We start from the raw sequence: 16,355 nt of genomic DNA on the forward strand, positions 1-16,355 counted from the left end.
AATCATCACATAGCTACAATTTCCACATTTCCCTGGAAATAGGGCTTGTTTAACCACTTTTAGAGTTCAAACTTTGTGAAGGGAATATGGGTCTCCTAACAACTCTCAGCAGCCCTAACAAACTACAGCTCCCAGAATTCTTTGACTGTTTAAAGTGGTATAATAACACAATGTAAATTTTAGCCCTTTAATCCACATATATTCCCACTGTTCCAGCTGAGATTTTCCATGAGGTCCAGAGGCTTGTCACTGTCAGGAGCTCGTCCTACACTTGAGTATGACCCTGGCAGAGACACATGCCTGACTGGCATGTTCTCTCCCTCCTGGTCTTTCATTCAGGAGCTTTCTTCTGCCTGAACATCACAGTGACCGATGCCAATAGTCATCGGCACACTTAGGGATCCTCAGAGTGTTTGCAGTTTGCGTAACAGACCTCAGCAACTCAGCATTTTGGCTAGTCTACTTTATTTACATATAAACACACACAGAGCACTGCAACATGGCTCCCTCTCTCTAGCATCAGACAGCAAAGAGAAAAAGAACAAAGGACAATAGTCCCACTTCACGGAACACAGTAACACAAACATCCTGTCTCCATCACTTCCCACTCTGTGGAGTCAAAACATACACCATTATGTGATAGACAAAAATCCCATGACTGAAATCACGGAGCAGTCACATCAGATATGAGGGATGGGGCTCTGGAGCATGTGGAGGCCAACTGTGAATGGTCTGCTTAATACTTCATAGAGACTTGAATGCCACAACTGTGGCAGTTCCATTTGAGGTGTCAACTTCATAGAGACTTGAATGCCACAACTGTGGCAGTTCCATTTGAGGTGTCAACTTCATAGAGACTTGAATGCCACAACTGTGGCAGTTCCATTTGAGGTGTCTAATATCTTATGTGTCCGAGGTAGAGACGGGAAGTGTAACCTGGCTGTCCTACTAGATCTCTCAACAGCTTTTGATATTATTGAACATGGTGTTCTACTGAACCAGCTCTGTGGGAGGCTATCATGGGCACTGTCACAGTGGCAACATTTCTACTTGCAAGGTAATGTCCAGAGTTGTTATGGTGTCTTGCAGAGCACTTTTTTTCTTTCAGTGTTTTATGAAGCTAGAAATTCCATTAACTTGCATTGCAAAACCAAAATGGCCACAACATTTTTGTTTTTCCACAAGCTGCCATTATCGCCCATTACTGAAACCTTTGGTCCTTTCTGTAACAGTAGTAGCCCCAAATCTTACAACAAATAGTTGCAAAGGCAAATGCTCGAGACCAGTAAAGCAATGATATGAATAGTTTATAATCAGATTTCCTACGCATGCCATCTTAATCCATAGCTCAATGGTCGGCCACATGCTTTTTATTCAGCAGGTCTCAGGTTCCTCAGCATCTAGAAGTTGACCAGAAAAGATCCCCATCTTGGGACTTCCGGGTTGGCGCCATTGTTTAATGGCGGATTCCCGCCGAGCTCCGGAGGGAATCGGCTCCGTAGCGTCTGGGTCTGGCCGCTGCGGCGAAGCGGAGACCCTTAAAATCACAGGCGCGGATGCCTGTGAACACAGAGACTCGGCGGGCACCATTAGCGCCCCCCCAATCCGTGACGGAACCTTTTTAAAGGCTTCGGAACGGGGACGGGGTGAGGCGTGGTGCTGAGAGTACTTCCTCGTCTACGGAGTGAAGCCGCAAGCCATTGACAGAGAGCGCCAATTTCTTCTTTGGATCGATTGGACTCTAAAACATCAACCCGTGAGTAATACGGAGATTGGAACTTTAAAAATTTTTTATTTTGGATCTGGAACGAGCGGGAAGGGGTTAAAAAGGAAGTCCACCACCCCCTCTTTGTAAACAATCTAAAGCAAAGGATCGGGCAGCTAAGGTCGAGAGAATCTGTTTCTTGCTTTTTAATAAAAGATCTTGACTTCACGGTTTTGACATTATAAGAAGATTTACTGGAGGATAAAAAGAATTTTGGGAGCTGAAATTTCATCCCCCCCTAGACCCGGGAACGTCCTGTGAGAAAGCCTGCTGTATTGAAGAGCTTGACAGCTGTCAAGTTAGCTGTCAGTCAGCTAGCTGTCAGCTGGAAAAAGAGAACATTGTTTCTGCTGCTTCTGCTGGTTTATTTGTTATAACTTGCTGAAAATAAGGAGGGCTGATACAAAATAACTGGACTTTTGGTTTTGAGCTGAAAGGAATATTAAGGAACTAAAATCCCCCTAGAGGGGTATTAGTGACATTACAGTATAAAAATGGCTGGAGCATGGAAAATTCAAGCAGAATTGGACAGAGCATTTGTTCTCCTGGGAAAGTTACAAGATGAGTACAATGCTTTGTCTACAGAGGTTTCAGTATTACGCTTGACAGTAAATAACAGTTTTGATCCTGATAAGGACTTGAAACAGGAAGCCCATTCAACAGAACAAATAAATGAAACTGAAAGTTTAGACACGATGGAGCAATATGTTGTTTTTGAAGAAAATGAAGGAGGAGCTGGAATTCTGCAGGAGTCAAAGGAGAGTTGCAATATGAGGCCTGACATGACGACAAAAAAGGATAATAAAAATTTGATGCGGAAAGCCTGGCCTGAATGGGAGTCTGAAAAATGGAGAGATCTCCTTTGGAGGAGATCTGAAGACCTGAGGATTACAAATTTGCTGAAGGTGAAAGTTGGAGCTTTGGGGACATGTGGATTTGAAAGAAATATGAAACAAGAGTTGGAGTACCCCATAGGCTTTGCTTTTAAGTACGGAGGTCTGGCTGGAAGCAATATGGATCCTGTTGGGCCGGAGCCTCTCCGAGACTTGGGGTTTAACATCAAGGACTATCAAAGAGACCGGCAGAAAGGAACTGAGAGAGATATAAGGGCCTCGGACGTGAGATCTCCAGGCTAAATAACATAAGGACTGATGGATATTGGTTGGGGACTGGAACCGGGAAAAGGGGGGGTGGAGGTTGGGAATCCAAAGGGTACATAAGTATAATCTGCCTTGTTTTTTATATTTTGTTAGTTGTATGGAAATTGGGAAAATCGTGGAAGGGAAATTTTGGTCGACTTTAGGAAAAAGGTTTAAGAATAATTAATGAGATATAAGTATTGATGTGTAAATTTGATAAGGTAAAATTGGTTTTTTTAAAATTAAATAGAAATAAGGCTGGTAAAAATAAATTGAGGGAATGGAAAAAAGAAGTAAAGTAAAATAACAGTATGTTAGAACAAATGTTCAAGTTAAAGTGAAGAAATAAGTTAAGGACTTGCTGAATTGACAATTTAAATTGGAATACAAGAAGGGGAGGTGTGAGGAGGTCTGAGAAATAAGGTTAAGGAAAATAAGTATCTGAAACTTTACGTGTTTTTTTTTCTTTTTTGTTAAGTCTTGAATTTTATGTATTTTTGTGTTGTTTTTATTTTGTTTATTTTTTGTTTCTGATTGTTATATGTTTGTTGAAAATACCAATAAATATTTAATAAAAATAATAATAAAAAAGAAAAGAAAAGAAAAGATCCCCATCTTAAACCCTGTATATTGTCTATGAGTCATTGTATGCAATATTGATTGTTTTGAATGCTATGCCATTGTCAGAAGCTCCTATAGATAAAGTTTCTCTTAATTATGTTAGGAAAACATAGATTGTAAAATTAATTTTTCAACACACCTGCAGTCATGGCTTGAAGTGGCTTGCTGAGGCCAAGTCCTCAGGGAAATTAAGATCATATTAATAAACCACCTCCTGATGGTTGTGTTAAACTCTTACTGCCAGTAAAGATATGATTTTCCTGCCTCAACAAGAGCAGGGGAACACTTATAATGCATCTTAGCACACTGGGAAACACTTAGTTCTGGGAGCAGAAAGTGCATGAGAAGCCAATAGAAATCTATGGAATAAATGTAAGTCATTTATCTACTTAATACTTTAGAAAATGGCAGATATATACTGCACTTTTTTCAAATTCAATATATAAAAATTGTCATTCTCTGCATTGGGATACATTTTAGGTACTGCAGAAATACAGAGGGTTTGTACAGCAGAAACAGCTTAGATTTAGATTAGATTTATTAAATTTATACATTGTTTCTCAATAATAATATGATCTTTTGATGCTATTTACAGGTTACTACTGGGCTGGTAGAGCAGCTAGCTTTTTAACATTCTGTCATTACAACCTTAATAATTCTGTTAATCATAAATCAAGACAATTAGTGAATATACAATGTAATTGAATTTCAGGATATTCTGGTGAAGAATGGCTGTGTAATAGATGTTTTTTATCCAAGTGTAAACATCCTGCTTTTGGTGCCATGTTTGTGCTCAATCAAAACACACTGTACACTTCAACAATACTGCAGGGTTTGTTACACAAATGATGGGTGTTCATAAACTTTTGAGATCTCAAAGTTTTTGCTTTAATGAAGCATTTAATGAAAGGTACATGTTATCCAGTACATGTGTCAAAGTTATTCAGGGATGTCTTCAATCAAAAGAAGTAGGGAATTATGCTGGGATGATCAAAGGAAAAAGTAGGTGCACATAGGCTAAATTGTAAGGGAGCATAATATGCAAGACTGTAATACAGAGCTGAGGAACCTGTGAAACTCCGGGTGTTTCTAGATTACGATGCTCATAATTCTTGACCATGCTGGTTGGCAATGATGGGAGTCCATCCAACAAGATCTGGAGGGTCACAAATTCCTCATCCCTGCTGTAGAACACGCTTACTGCTTACACAGTGCATAGGCTATGTAGGAAACTTAGTTTGCAGGTTTCTGCTTTGTAGCGCATTGTAAATTTGTATGTGGCTTACCTCTATACTTAAACTGAAGTTTGTGTTTTAAACCTATAATCTGCTCTCATTTACATTGCTTATTTTTACTTCACCATTCAGCCAATATGGCAGTGCAGCTAAGAACTGGTAAAGCCTGAATGGTTTGAATGGCCCAGCAACAGTCCTGTGAACAATGTCTTGCCTCGCTGTTCTTACTATTTTGTTCTGTTACAATCAGTGTAGGAAATGCCTGTTTGTGAGGGGGAGAATACGTGTGTGTGTGTGTGTGTGTGTGTGTGTGTGCGTGAAGTGTATGCATAGAGTTGTTGAGCTTTTTAATTAATAACTGTTGTGATGAAAAACCAGAAAAGTAAAGCTTTGGGTTGACAATTTAAATCCAGACGCTCTCATGGCAATCTTGTGATACTAAGGGTAGTAGGCCGGTGGGGTTTAAATTTAGTCAAAGCCAATAACTAAATGTCCTACACCAAATCTATAATTCAACAGAGAGGAGATTAGCCTCTAAGCTCAATGGAGCATTTAGAACACAGGATGGAACAGGAAAAAATTGCCTTAAGAACTTAGACTGAACAGCTTGTGTAGATCCAAGGAGAGCGCCTGGGCAAATCTGAGCCCCATATAATAACTGTGCTAGGGGTTTAGCTTTAAACACTTCAAGTGCTGATGGTATGTGATTGCCAACTTTTGTACAGAAAATGTGTGTCAGCATTTTGGTGCTTTGAGACTTTTTTCCCCTTTGCATATTTCTGATGTGCTCCCCATGACCCTGTTGACTGAAAAATAAGGCCAAGGTATTTAAAAACTTTAACTTGTTTGATCAACTGATTATACATATACCATCTATGGGCCCTATAGTTTCTTGAAAACACCATGGCATTCCTTTTCTTGTAATTCACAGCCCACTGTTCTCTTTGGCAGTATCCTGTGAATGCCCTCATCAATCTTTTTAGGCCCACTTTTGTTTGAGATAGAAAGACTGCATCATCTGCATATAATAATATAGAGATGGTTTTTGTGGCCAATATAGGGGCATGATACTCTGGGGATGTTAAACTCTGGACAATATTTATATATAAATTAAACAGTGTGGGAGCTAGGATACAACCATGCTTAACTTCCTTTGTGGCTGCTACAGATATTATGGGCTGTCCATTTGTAGAGCAACACACTTTCAGCACGGTGTTGTTTAAGGAAACTCCCAAAATTGCTGAGTTTTTTTTAAGGAAGTTGCCTAACACAAAACACCTTTGAAATACCAGTAATGGGACATATGTCAGTCTGTCTCATCAAATTTGAATGAAATGAGTGTTATGTTGGGCTGTTTTTACCCCAAATGAGGTTTGGGGACTGTTAAGGTGCCCATATTCAAATGCTGAAAGAAGTTTAACCTATAATAACAGCTCAAGGTTCTGAGTGTTTAGGAGATCAAAGTAAACCCATATTAAATGAGCAGCAGAACACTGATGTTAAGGAAGCAGTGGTGAGTCACTATCTCTTGTAATAACACATCATTAAAGTTTTCATGTATTGAAAGGTTCACTTCTAAGACTTGTGGCTATTTCCCTTATCTTTTTTTTTACTCTCTTCTGAATTAAGTAAATCTTGCTTAGTAAGTTATGCTAACAGTTATCTTTCTATTTTGTTGCAGAGGTTGCAAGGATTTTAGTGATTTGTTTTAAAAAACATGGATAATCAGTCTTTCATTTCTGGATTTCTCCTTCTTGAATTCTCAGCTGTCCGGGAGCAGCAGATTCTACACTTCTCTCTGTTCCTGATATTGTACCTAGCAATTGTCTCAGGGAATCTCCTCATCATCTCTGCAGTAGTCTTTGACCACCACCTGCACACCCCTATGTACTTCTTCCTAATGAATTTGGCCATCCAGGATCTTGGCTCAGTTTCTGCCATCATACCCAAATCAATGGCTAATTCTTTCCAGAATACTAGATACATTTCTTATTCTGGATGTGTGGCTCAAGTGTTCTGTTTTGTTTCCTTTGTGGGATCCGATTTCTTTCTCCTCACAGTCATGGCATATGATCGCTATGTTGCCATTTGCAAACCACTACAATATGAAATGGTGATGAATAAGGCAGCCTGCACACAAATGGTTGCTGGTGTTTGGATCACTGGTCTTTTCTATGGCACATTGCACACTGGAGGGACCTTTGCAGTACAGTTTTGCTCCAATATTGTCAATCAATTCTACTGCGAAATCCCAGAGTTACTAAAGGTTTCCTGCTCTGACTCATATCTAGCTGAAGTTGTCATTCTTGTGATCAGTGCAGTTATAGAGTTAGGCTGTTTTTTCTTCATCGTTGCAACATATGTACTAATCTTCACTGCAGTGCTGAGAATCCCCTCCATCCAGGGGAGGCAAAAAGCCTTCTCCACCTGTCTTCCACACCTCACTGTATTTTCTGTATTTATATTCACTGGGTGGTTTGCCTACCTAAGACCACCTTCTGATACACCATCTGGTCTGGATTTGGCATTAACTGTGATATATACCTTTGTTCCACCCATGTTGAACCCAGTGATCTATAGCATGAGAAACAAAGATATCCAGGTTGCCCTAGCAAAGCTGTCAGCTTCACTGTCCTCTTTTTGCATGTAACTGTGACTTTTGTGTTTGCTTAAATACCTTCATTTGTGTGGAAGGCAGTTTAAAAATAATTCAGCTGGAGATATTGATGAAAGAGATGCAAAACCTGGCTCTTTTGTTTGGGGAACTGGTGACTCTTTTTGCTTTTTAAATCCTATTCCAAAATTGTACGCACATAAATCATGAAACAAGTTATGACTAACAAAAATGGGTTATGACAGGAATACTAAACCTATTATTTTATGCTACAAAATAAGAATTAATTGTCATTAGCCAGTAAAATGAATTCTTCAACAAAGCAACTTGGAAAACACAGAATAATAATAGTAGTGCCTGCTTATCGACTCCATTTTGCAATATATGTTGTACATACGTATCCGTCCATGTGTTGTTTCATTTGTATATTTATTAAAATGACACCATACAGTGTCAAAAACTTCACCCCTCTTCCCTCACCACCTTCACTTTTGGCAAATCGGATCCTCCTATTCGAGGGTCCGCATTGTGCACAGGCTCAGGGCATCCCGCCCATAACCATGGGAGAGGAGGGGGATGATCCCAAGCCTGCAGTGTCCCCGCAATCAAGCCACTGGCCTGTTGGCCTATTAGAGAGTGGTGGCATGATCGTGGGGGCCTTTAAAAGGCAGTGGCGCATTGTCAGGGCCATCATCTGGCTTCATGCTGCCGAACACCTGCCCACCCGCCCTAGTTTTAAATGTCTGCTTTGGCCTTGCTCTGGACTCCGGTTGGTTGCCTGTTTCGGTACAGGGGCTGGGTAGGAATTTTTCTATTTGGTGGATTGGCACTGGCCATTTGGTTTTCGCCTACCTCTTAGCAATCGTCACAACTTTGTAAGGTTTGGCAGTTAGGCATTGGCTTAGTGAGATGTGGGGGAGGGGAGGCAAAGCCATCACCTGCCCCTCCAGGTAGAAGGGTATTCCGTTAGAGGAATCCGTGGGTCTGGATCTCGTCCAAAGTCTGCTTGAGGGGCTAGGGCCATGCCAGACCCAACAGGAACCCCGGACTGAGCTTCAGTTGGTTGCCATTGATGGAGCTCCCTTGGTTGGTGGTTTACCCTTTCAGACATCCTGCAAGGCGGGCAGGAGTCAATTATACTTATTGCCAATGCCTAAGCCAATATCACTCACATTTCTGTAATCAATAAAGTCATGGCCTAAATTTTGCCCATTAATTTAAACTAAAATTCTGTGTCATTGTGTTTTTATTATTCCTGGGGTGTGTGCCTGGGCCTTGACGCGCAACAGATTTTCCATTATGTCTGTTTGTCACACTATATTATAGCAGTGATCAATATTCATTAATTGCAAGGTTTTCCAAGTTCCATTACTGCTCTAGCTGCTGTTAATAAATGCCTCTGCTATATCAGTCTCTACAGCCACAGTAGGCACTGTAACTCTACAACAGTTTCACTCTTCCAAGACAGAGAGATGTCAACAGCATCTGCAAATGAGATTAATCAGCCTTCTTAGTGGTGACTCCATGGTTTTTTAATTCTGTTTCAAGAGGAATTATGACCCTCTTTCCTCAGGGCATTACCACAACAGACTGATATCAGATCCCGATATTCTGTCATTGTTTAATAAAGAAATTGTAGCTTTCTTTCATATATACATGGTGTGCTTTCAAACTGCTAGGTTGGCAGGAGCTGGGACAGAGCAATGGGAGCTCACCCTGTCACATGGATTCAAACCACCAACCTTACAATCAGCAAGCCCAAGAGACTCAGTGGTTTAGACCACAGTGCTACCCGCATCCCTACTACCATAGCACTATGTTGACAGGGGCTCTGTGCCTTAATACAGGGATGGCCCTCCAGATGTTGGATTCCCAACTCCCATAAATCCTAACCAACATGGCCAATTGTTAGGGATGCTGGAAGTTGTAGTTCAACAACATCAGGAGGGCTATGCCCAGTCATGCAGATATTAAAAGGCGCAAAGAAAAAGCTGGCCATCTTTGAAGCCAGTTTAAATATGTGTGTGTGTGTGTGTGTGTGTGTGTGTGTGTGTGTGTGTTTGATTATGACTTACCTCCAAAGGTTTAGAAACATAGCAGGTATCAGATTTAAATGAAATGCATGCAATAGGAGCACATCAGCGAAGCATGCATCCCAGCACTCAGTAAGCCACTGTGACCAGATTGCAAAGCTTTTCATAGGTAAAAATCACTCACATCTGTTCCAATTTGGAAACCACATTAGCAGTAGTTTCAGATGTACTTTCCAATTTGTATGAAGATGTGGACAGGATCCTTAAAGTATTTAGGGCAATCACCTGCACACTCAGTCCTCACCCATGAGAGGACAGCTAGCCAAGCGCATGAGAAAAGCGTGTGCCAATTGGCTATGGTACCTTCAGGGGGTGAATAGTTCTACTAGAAAACTGCTGAAGAAGATTGTTGTTGAAAGGCCCCTGTATGAACTCACCATACTGGATAATTTCTGGCTACTCAACAATTTATCTTGGGGTGTCTCCCTGCCAAAGGTTTGTGGAGGATCAAGATAAATTTTAATCTGATTTCTGGCCTGACTTTGGTACTGAAATGGATTTGGTGGTTCCCAACACTTTTTTTGCCCTTGAACCATTTGAATATTGCTTGACAGGCTACTTAATGTTTTTTCTGCCTGTTGTAGCAATTATAATGTGCTGTGCTAGATGCTGTATGATTTTTTAATTTTAATTTTACCAACACTGCATAGACCACTCGAATGAAGCTCACAGGCCACAGTTTGGTTACTGCTCTAGACAATTTACACTAGGAACTAGACCCAGGGAGTCCTGTCTCTGGTGGTCTGCTGAGCCTGTCAACAGCTTTCAGTAGTACCCATCACAATATGGTTTTCATGGACCTGCCTGGGAAAGACTCTACTTGTTTGCAGCAGTTTCAGTCCTTCATGGAAACACACAGTTCTGAAAGATGGTACTGAGAAAGATTGCTCATCTTGTCTCCCACGCTGTTCAACATCTAGATGAAACTTAGCAAGATCTGAAGATTATGAGTTCAGTAGAGGTGTAGGAAGGTGTGTGTGGTGGGAGCAGGCTGCCCCAGATGTCACCACCGAGGGGGGTGACATTCGGTGCACCGCCTGCCCGTGACTCCCAAGCCTACCCTGAGCCATCGAGGGAAGTGGGGAGCTGTGCCGCTTTGCCGGCAGCCATCCCCCTTTGTTTTGACAGCTCGGGGGAGGCTTGGGAGTTGCAGGCGTGTGGCATGCCATTGCCCCACACTCCCGGGCTGCTGGAGGAGGCAGGCCGACAGGCAGGGAGAGGACGGGAAGGAGGCAGGTGAGCAAACAAGCGGAGCAGGGAGGGAAGGAGAGAAGCAAAAGCTCCCTCAACTCAGGACCCAAACCCTGGAACACACAGGAGGAGAGGTGGCATGTGAGAACAAAGTTGGGGGGGAGTTTTAAGTGCTTATGCTCACAATGTTAAGTAAATAAACCAGAAAATGACACTTGGAACTGTATCTTATTTTTCCTTCTTTTAATAATATCAATGTGGGGGGGTGACAAAAAAATTCTGCAGCGGGTACCACCTGACCTTGCTACACCTCTGCTGCCTCCACCCCCACTGAGTTTTGGAAATACAACTTCAGGGAATTTACATCATGGAGGCTCAGGGGAATGATGCTGGAGGGTGGAAGTAGAATACTCATCCCTGCTGTGCCCTTCTTTATTTACTTAGCATAAGTACATAATGTGTGAAGATGGGTATTTATGTCATACAGGAGGAAGATGGACTAACTAAACTTCCTAAATTCCCCATATAAAAGAGTCTCGATAGCCAAGTTCAACCTCCATATCAGCAATATCAATGGTTGAGATATTTTTAAACTGTTTTCCATGTAAATAAGGGTAACTAAATGAACACAAAATCAACAGCTACACAAAAAAAGAGCACACTGAAGCTAACAGCTTTGCTAAAGCAACCTTTATATCTTTGTTTCTCATGCTATAGATCACTGGGTTCAACAAGGGTGGAACAAAGCTATATATCACAGTTAATATATAATTCAGAATAGATGGCTTATCAGAAGGAGGTCTCAGGTAGGCAAACCACCCTGTGAACATAAACACAGAAAATACAGTGAGGTGTGGAAGGCAGGTGGAGAAGGCCTTTTTCCTTCCCTGAGCTGAGGGGATTCTTAGCACTGCAGTGAAGATTAGCACATATGTTACAATTATGAAGACAAAGCCACCTCAGTAACTAAAGTAATTGCAAGAATGGCAACTTCAGTTAGGTATGAATTAGAGCATGAAATTTTTACTAACTGTGGGATATCACAGTAGAATTGATTGACAACATTTGAGCAAAAAGAGTCTGAAAATGTGCCTCCTGTGTGCAAGAGACCAAAGCAGAGACCAATGAACCAAACACCAGCAACCATTTGTGCGCAGACTTGCCTGTTCATCACTATAACATATTGTAACGGATTGCATATGGCTACATACCGATCACATGCCATGACTGTTAGGAGAAAGACATCAGATATTTCAAAGAAGACAAAAGAGAAAAATTGAACCACACATCCAGAATAAGAAATGTGTCTGGTATTGTTGAGAGAATTGGCCATTGATTTGGGAATAATGGCAGAAACAGAGCCCAGATCCTGGATGGCCAAGATCATTAGGAAGAAGTACATTGGAGTATGTAAGTGATGGTCAAAAACTACTGGAGAGATGATAAGAAGATTCCCTGATGCAATTGCTAGGTATAATATCAGGAACAAAAGGAATTGTAGAATCTGCAGTTCCCGGATTTCTGAGAATTCAAGGAGCAGAAATTCAGAAATGGAGGATTGATTATCCATTAAAAATAAACAAATTACTATAATGCTTGCCACCCCTGGAAGAAAGCAGAAATATAACACAGTTAAAACAAATGCCTACTTTATTTTGTAGATATTTGTGGGAGGGGAGAAAGACAGAAAGACAAGGGGAATAAATTATATGTCTTAGAAGTGAACCTTTTGATGGCTATAGGATAAACCCTAACGCTCTTGGCCATCCTTGCTGCTTTTGGGCTTAGGGGATGATGAGGTTAAAATATTACTTAGAGGGCAGAGGACTCCCCATATCATTTCCATATTTAGAATACACAATGCTTAGAAACTGCACTAAGGCATCAGAATCGAAATAACATTCTATTTCAGCCTAACTTTCTACTTCTTTTTATGGACAACAACACTGAAAAACGTCAACACATGTGCTGGATAAGGTGCACTTAGTTAATTGCTTGATTAGAACAGGAACTTTGAACTCCCAAAACTTTAGGGCACCCAGCAGATTTGTAATGAAGAAAAATCTTACATTATTGTTGATTATATTTTGAGTGAGTACAATAATGGAACCGAGTACAGGAATCTTGTTGCTGCTTACTAGGAGGTAGTGGTGAGGTCAACATATATGAACCATATTGTCAGCGCTGCCCAAGGTCCCAGCTCACACAAGACCAACGCTGCTTCTTCCTGAAGTTTACAAGTCTTTATTGAAGTTCAGTTTCATTTCCAGACGCGCAGCGCGCAACGCTACGTCTATGCATCAGACCGTAGAAGTCCCATCTGAATCTCCTCCCCCCTGACACCAGCTTAAGATTCTAGCCTTACTCCACCTCTTCCTCTGTTCCTTCTTTCTCTGGGTCCTTCTGCTAGTCGGAGTCTCAGCCCTCCTAGATTCTTCTGACGCTGATTCTGCCGACTCTTCTCCCCCCCTCCTTCGGGCTTTAGGACCTGGCTCCCAATCCGGGTTTTCTGCTGTCCCGCGCTCCTCCACATTTGAACTTGGCGCGCGCAGCCTCCCACTTTCCTTCTGACCGTTACACTTGTGTCACTGCTCCCCCTTTCGGGGAGGCTAGCTGGACCTGGCCTTCCCTCCGTTTCCCCACTCCCTGATGGAGGAGAAGCTGGTCCTGACTCACGTGACTCTTCCCCCCCACTGTGCTCTGGTGGGGGAACTGGCCCTACTCCTCCGCTACTCCTTTGGGACTCCCCTCTGGTTCCTTGTTTATGGATCGTCCCCCCTGGGACTCGCCTCGCCCTTACCATAGGCGCCCCCTCCTGGGAATCTTCTGATTCGCTGGAGAAGCTCATGGAATCTCTCGGTCCACTGTCATATTCCCCTACGCTCCCCTCTGATTCCTCTCCTCCGCTCTCTATTTGCTCTCTCCCCTGCTCTTCTGCTCCTGAGCCTCTGACACATATATATTACAAACCATATATTTTAAACTACTTTCCCACAACTATTCTTAGAATAGTCTGAAGTTACATTAGTTTACCAGATAGAATATCTACAAACTACCATGGTTTATGATGAATAGAAATATTAGACCAATTTTTTAAAAAAGCTAGCTGCTTTAACTGTTCAGCAGTAAATCACTTTCAGGATGATGATGATGATGATGATTTTAGTGGGAGGTATACATTTAGTAAACCCAAACCTGCATCTAACCTGCTTCTATATAACCTCTTAGCACTGCTGTGCTACCTAAGCTGTATCCAAATAGTCAGAAAAGCAATTTATATTTTTGCAAGTTTAAGAAAGTGTGAAATGTATCTATCTTTTTCTAAAGTATTAAGTAGATCAGTTACGTAGATAAATGGCTTACATTTCCCCTCATAGATTTATTGTATCTCCTCTTGCACTTTCTGCTCCCAGCACTGTTACTCAGTGATCCATAACATCTTACAAATGTTATCCTGCTCCTTTTGAAGCATAGAAAGCCCATCTATACTGGCAGAAGAAGTCTATTAAAAGCATAATTTCCCTGGAGCCTTGTTCTCTGCAGTCTGCTGTACCACAGGATTACAGGTGTCCAGGTGAAGGATTACCGGTAAATCTCTTATCTGTGTTTTGCTAATAAAATTAGCAGAGGGTGTGGAAGAGTTTGTGAGAGTGACAGACCATTCACAACCAAAACCCACTCTGTCTGCTGTTAGAGCATGGGTAGGCAAACTAAGGCCCGGGGGCCAGATCCGGCCCAATCGCCTTCTAAATCTGGCCTGAGGATGGTCCGGGAATCAGTGTGTTTTTACATGAGTAGAATGTGTCCTTTTATTTAAAATGCATCTCTGGGTTATTTGTGGGGCCTGCCTGGGGCTTTTACATGAGTAGAATGTGTGCTTTTATTTAAAATGCATCTCTAGGTTATTCGTGGGGCATTCCCCCCCCCAAAAAAAACCATAGTCCGTCCCCCCACAAGGACTTAGGGACAGTGGACCAGCCCCCTGCTGAAAAAGTTTGCTGACCCCTGTGTTAGAGTCTCCAGTATTAGAAATGAAAGAAGCTGAATCAGACCATTGATCCATCTATCTCTGCATTGCCTACAGTGGCTCACATTGGGGAATCTGATTGCAAACTATTAATATAACCACGCAACTGGACCTTAGCCAGAGGCACCAACTGATGTTAGGTATCTCTGTGTTGTCACTGTGCAATGCTTGGAGTCACAATGTGCTGGACCCGGGGGGGGGTGTTACCGAGAGGCGTGGTCAGAGTCCGGTCCTGGGTCAAGAGTCTGGAGACTGTCCACCAAGGGCGAAGCGGGGTCCAAAGCAGGAAGCCGGGCGTGGTCAGGAACTCCAGAAGAACAGGTCTGGGTGCTGGCAGAAACAGGTTTCCAACGACGTTGCTCCCGCAACCTGGGACCGGGCTGACTGGCCTTTATCTTCTCTGAGGCCAGGGGCGGTTCCGGCCCACAGGTGACCTGCCTCTCCTGGCCTTAAGGCGAGCACTCCTCCTGAGAGAACCCAGTTCCCTCCGCCTCTCTGCCCTGAGCCTCTGCAGCTCAGGAGAGGCTGGAGGGTTACTGGACCCAGGGGGAGGCTCACCTTCCCCTGACAGGGCTGGGGGGAGAGGCGCACCTGTAGGCAATGGGTCCTCAATCACCTCTGGAGCAAGAGTGGATTCATCTGGTGTCTGCTCCTGAGGATCCGGCACAGGTGCAGGCGCTTCAGATTCAAGGCCCTGCCCTGGCTCAGCCGGCCCTGGAGGCGGGGACTCCTGTGCAGGATGGGATTCCTCTGGTTCAGCCTCTGAATCAGACTCCCAGGCCATCACACACAAGACTCTGTTTTGCATTCCAGACATTCCAGACTGTTGGAAGTCTCATGGAAGACGGGAGGCGGATGTGATGCTACTGGTTTCCTGTTCCTTTGTTTTCCGGTTGCTCTCTGCTTTCACAGAGAGAGGATGTATTTACTGTCTGCGTAGTTAGAAATAAAACTCTTAACAATGTAGCTCATATTTCTCATCCTTCTGCTGTTTTGTATGCTCTGTGTAATGAGGGAACGTGCCTGGAGCCTTATCAAAGGCTCAGGTCGTTAATCATTGTAGGAGGCAATTTCGGAGGACTCGACCGGAGGATGAGCTTTTCCAGGTCAGTCGTAGCGGAGGCTCCAACATTGTTGGTTATCAGGCCCAGAAGACGGAATGCGGCTTGTCTGCTCTGGTGTCAAGAAGAGTTATGGGAGGTATGGGAGCTCATTGCCCCAGGAAGCCTGCCAGTCCCTAATTAATTGGTAATAAGGGTGGATGTTGAACTTCTAGCCAAAGCAAGATGCCCAGCTCTTTGGGGGGCCCGCAATATGTTTTTGGGTGAGTGCCCCCCTCCACCCTTGTTCAAAAAAATCAGGGGGCAGAGGAGGCCAAGCACAGAGCTGCGCATAGTGCAACTTCAGTGGACAGCTCCTCCTTCTTCTCCTACTCCTGCCACAGAGGGGAAGAGGTGGAAGCAGCCTCTGGCTGGTGGCAGCAGCAGGAGGAGGAGCTGCCAGTCACTGAAGCCACACTACTGCTATGTTTGCCTCCCCACCCCTCCCCAGCTCCTCCTAACATTGCATGTGCAACATCGCACACACAATGTTGCCCCCCCACAATGTCCCTTGCAATGTCCCACTCTGTCCTCAGCTATTGCCTTTGAGCAAATTCTTGAAAGACAGAG

At 43.1% G+C, this 16,355-nt stretch overlaps 1 protein-coding gene across 1 annotated transcript; it reads left to right on the top strand.

Annotated features, from left to right (window-relative positions):
* The first annotated feature begins 6,474 nt into the window (after positions 1-6,474).
* On the top strand, positions 6,475-7,410 carry LOC128398725 (olfactory receptor 14A16-like). The gene has a single exon (XM_053359976.1). The coding sequence runs from the start codon at positions 6,478-6,480 to the stop codon at positions 7,408-7,410; it is 933 nt and encodes a 310-aa protein (XP_053215951.1). The 5' UTR covers positions 6,475-6,477.
* The last annotated feature ends 8,945 nt before the right edge of the window (positions 7,411-16,355 follow it).

This window comes from Podarcis raffonei, chromosome 13 (assembly GCF_027172205.1).
Source record: "Podarcis raffonei isolate rPodRaf1 chromosome 13, rPodRaf1.pri, whole genome shotgun sequence".
In the NCBI taxonomy this organism is placed as follows: Eukaryota; Metazoa; Chordata; class Lepidosauria; order Squamata; family Lacertidae; genus Podarcis; species Podarcis raffonei.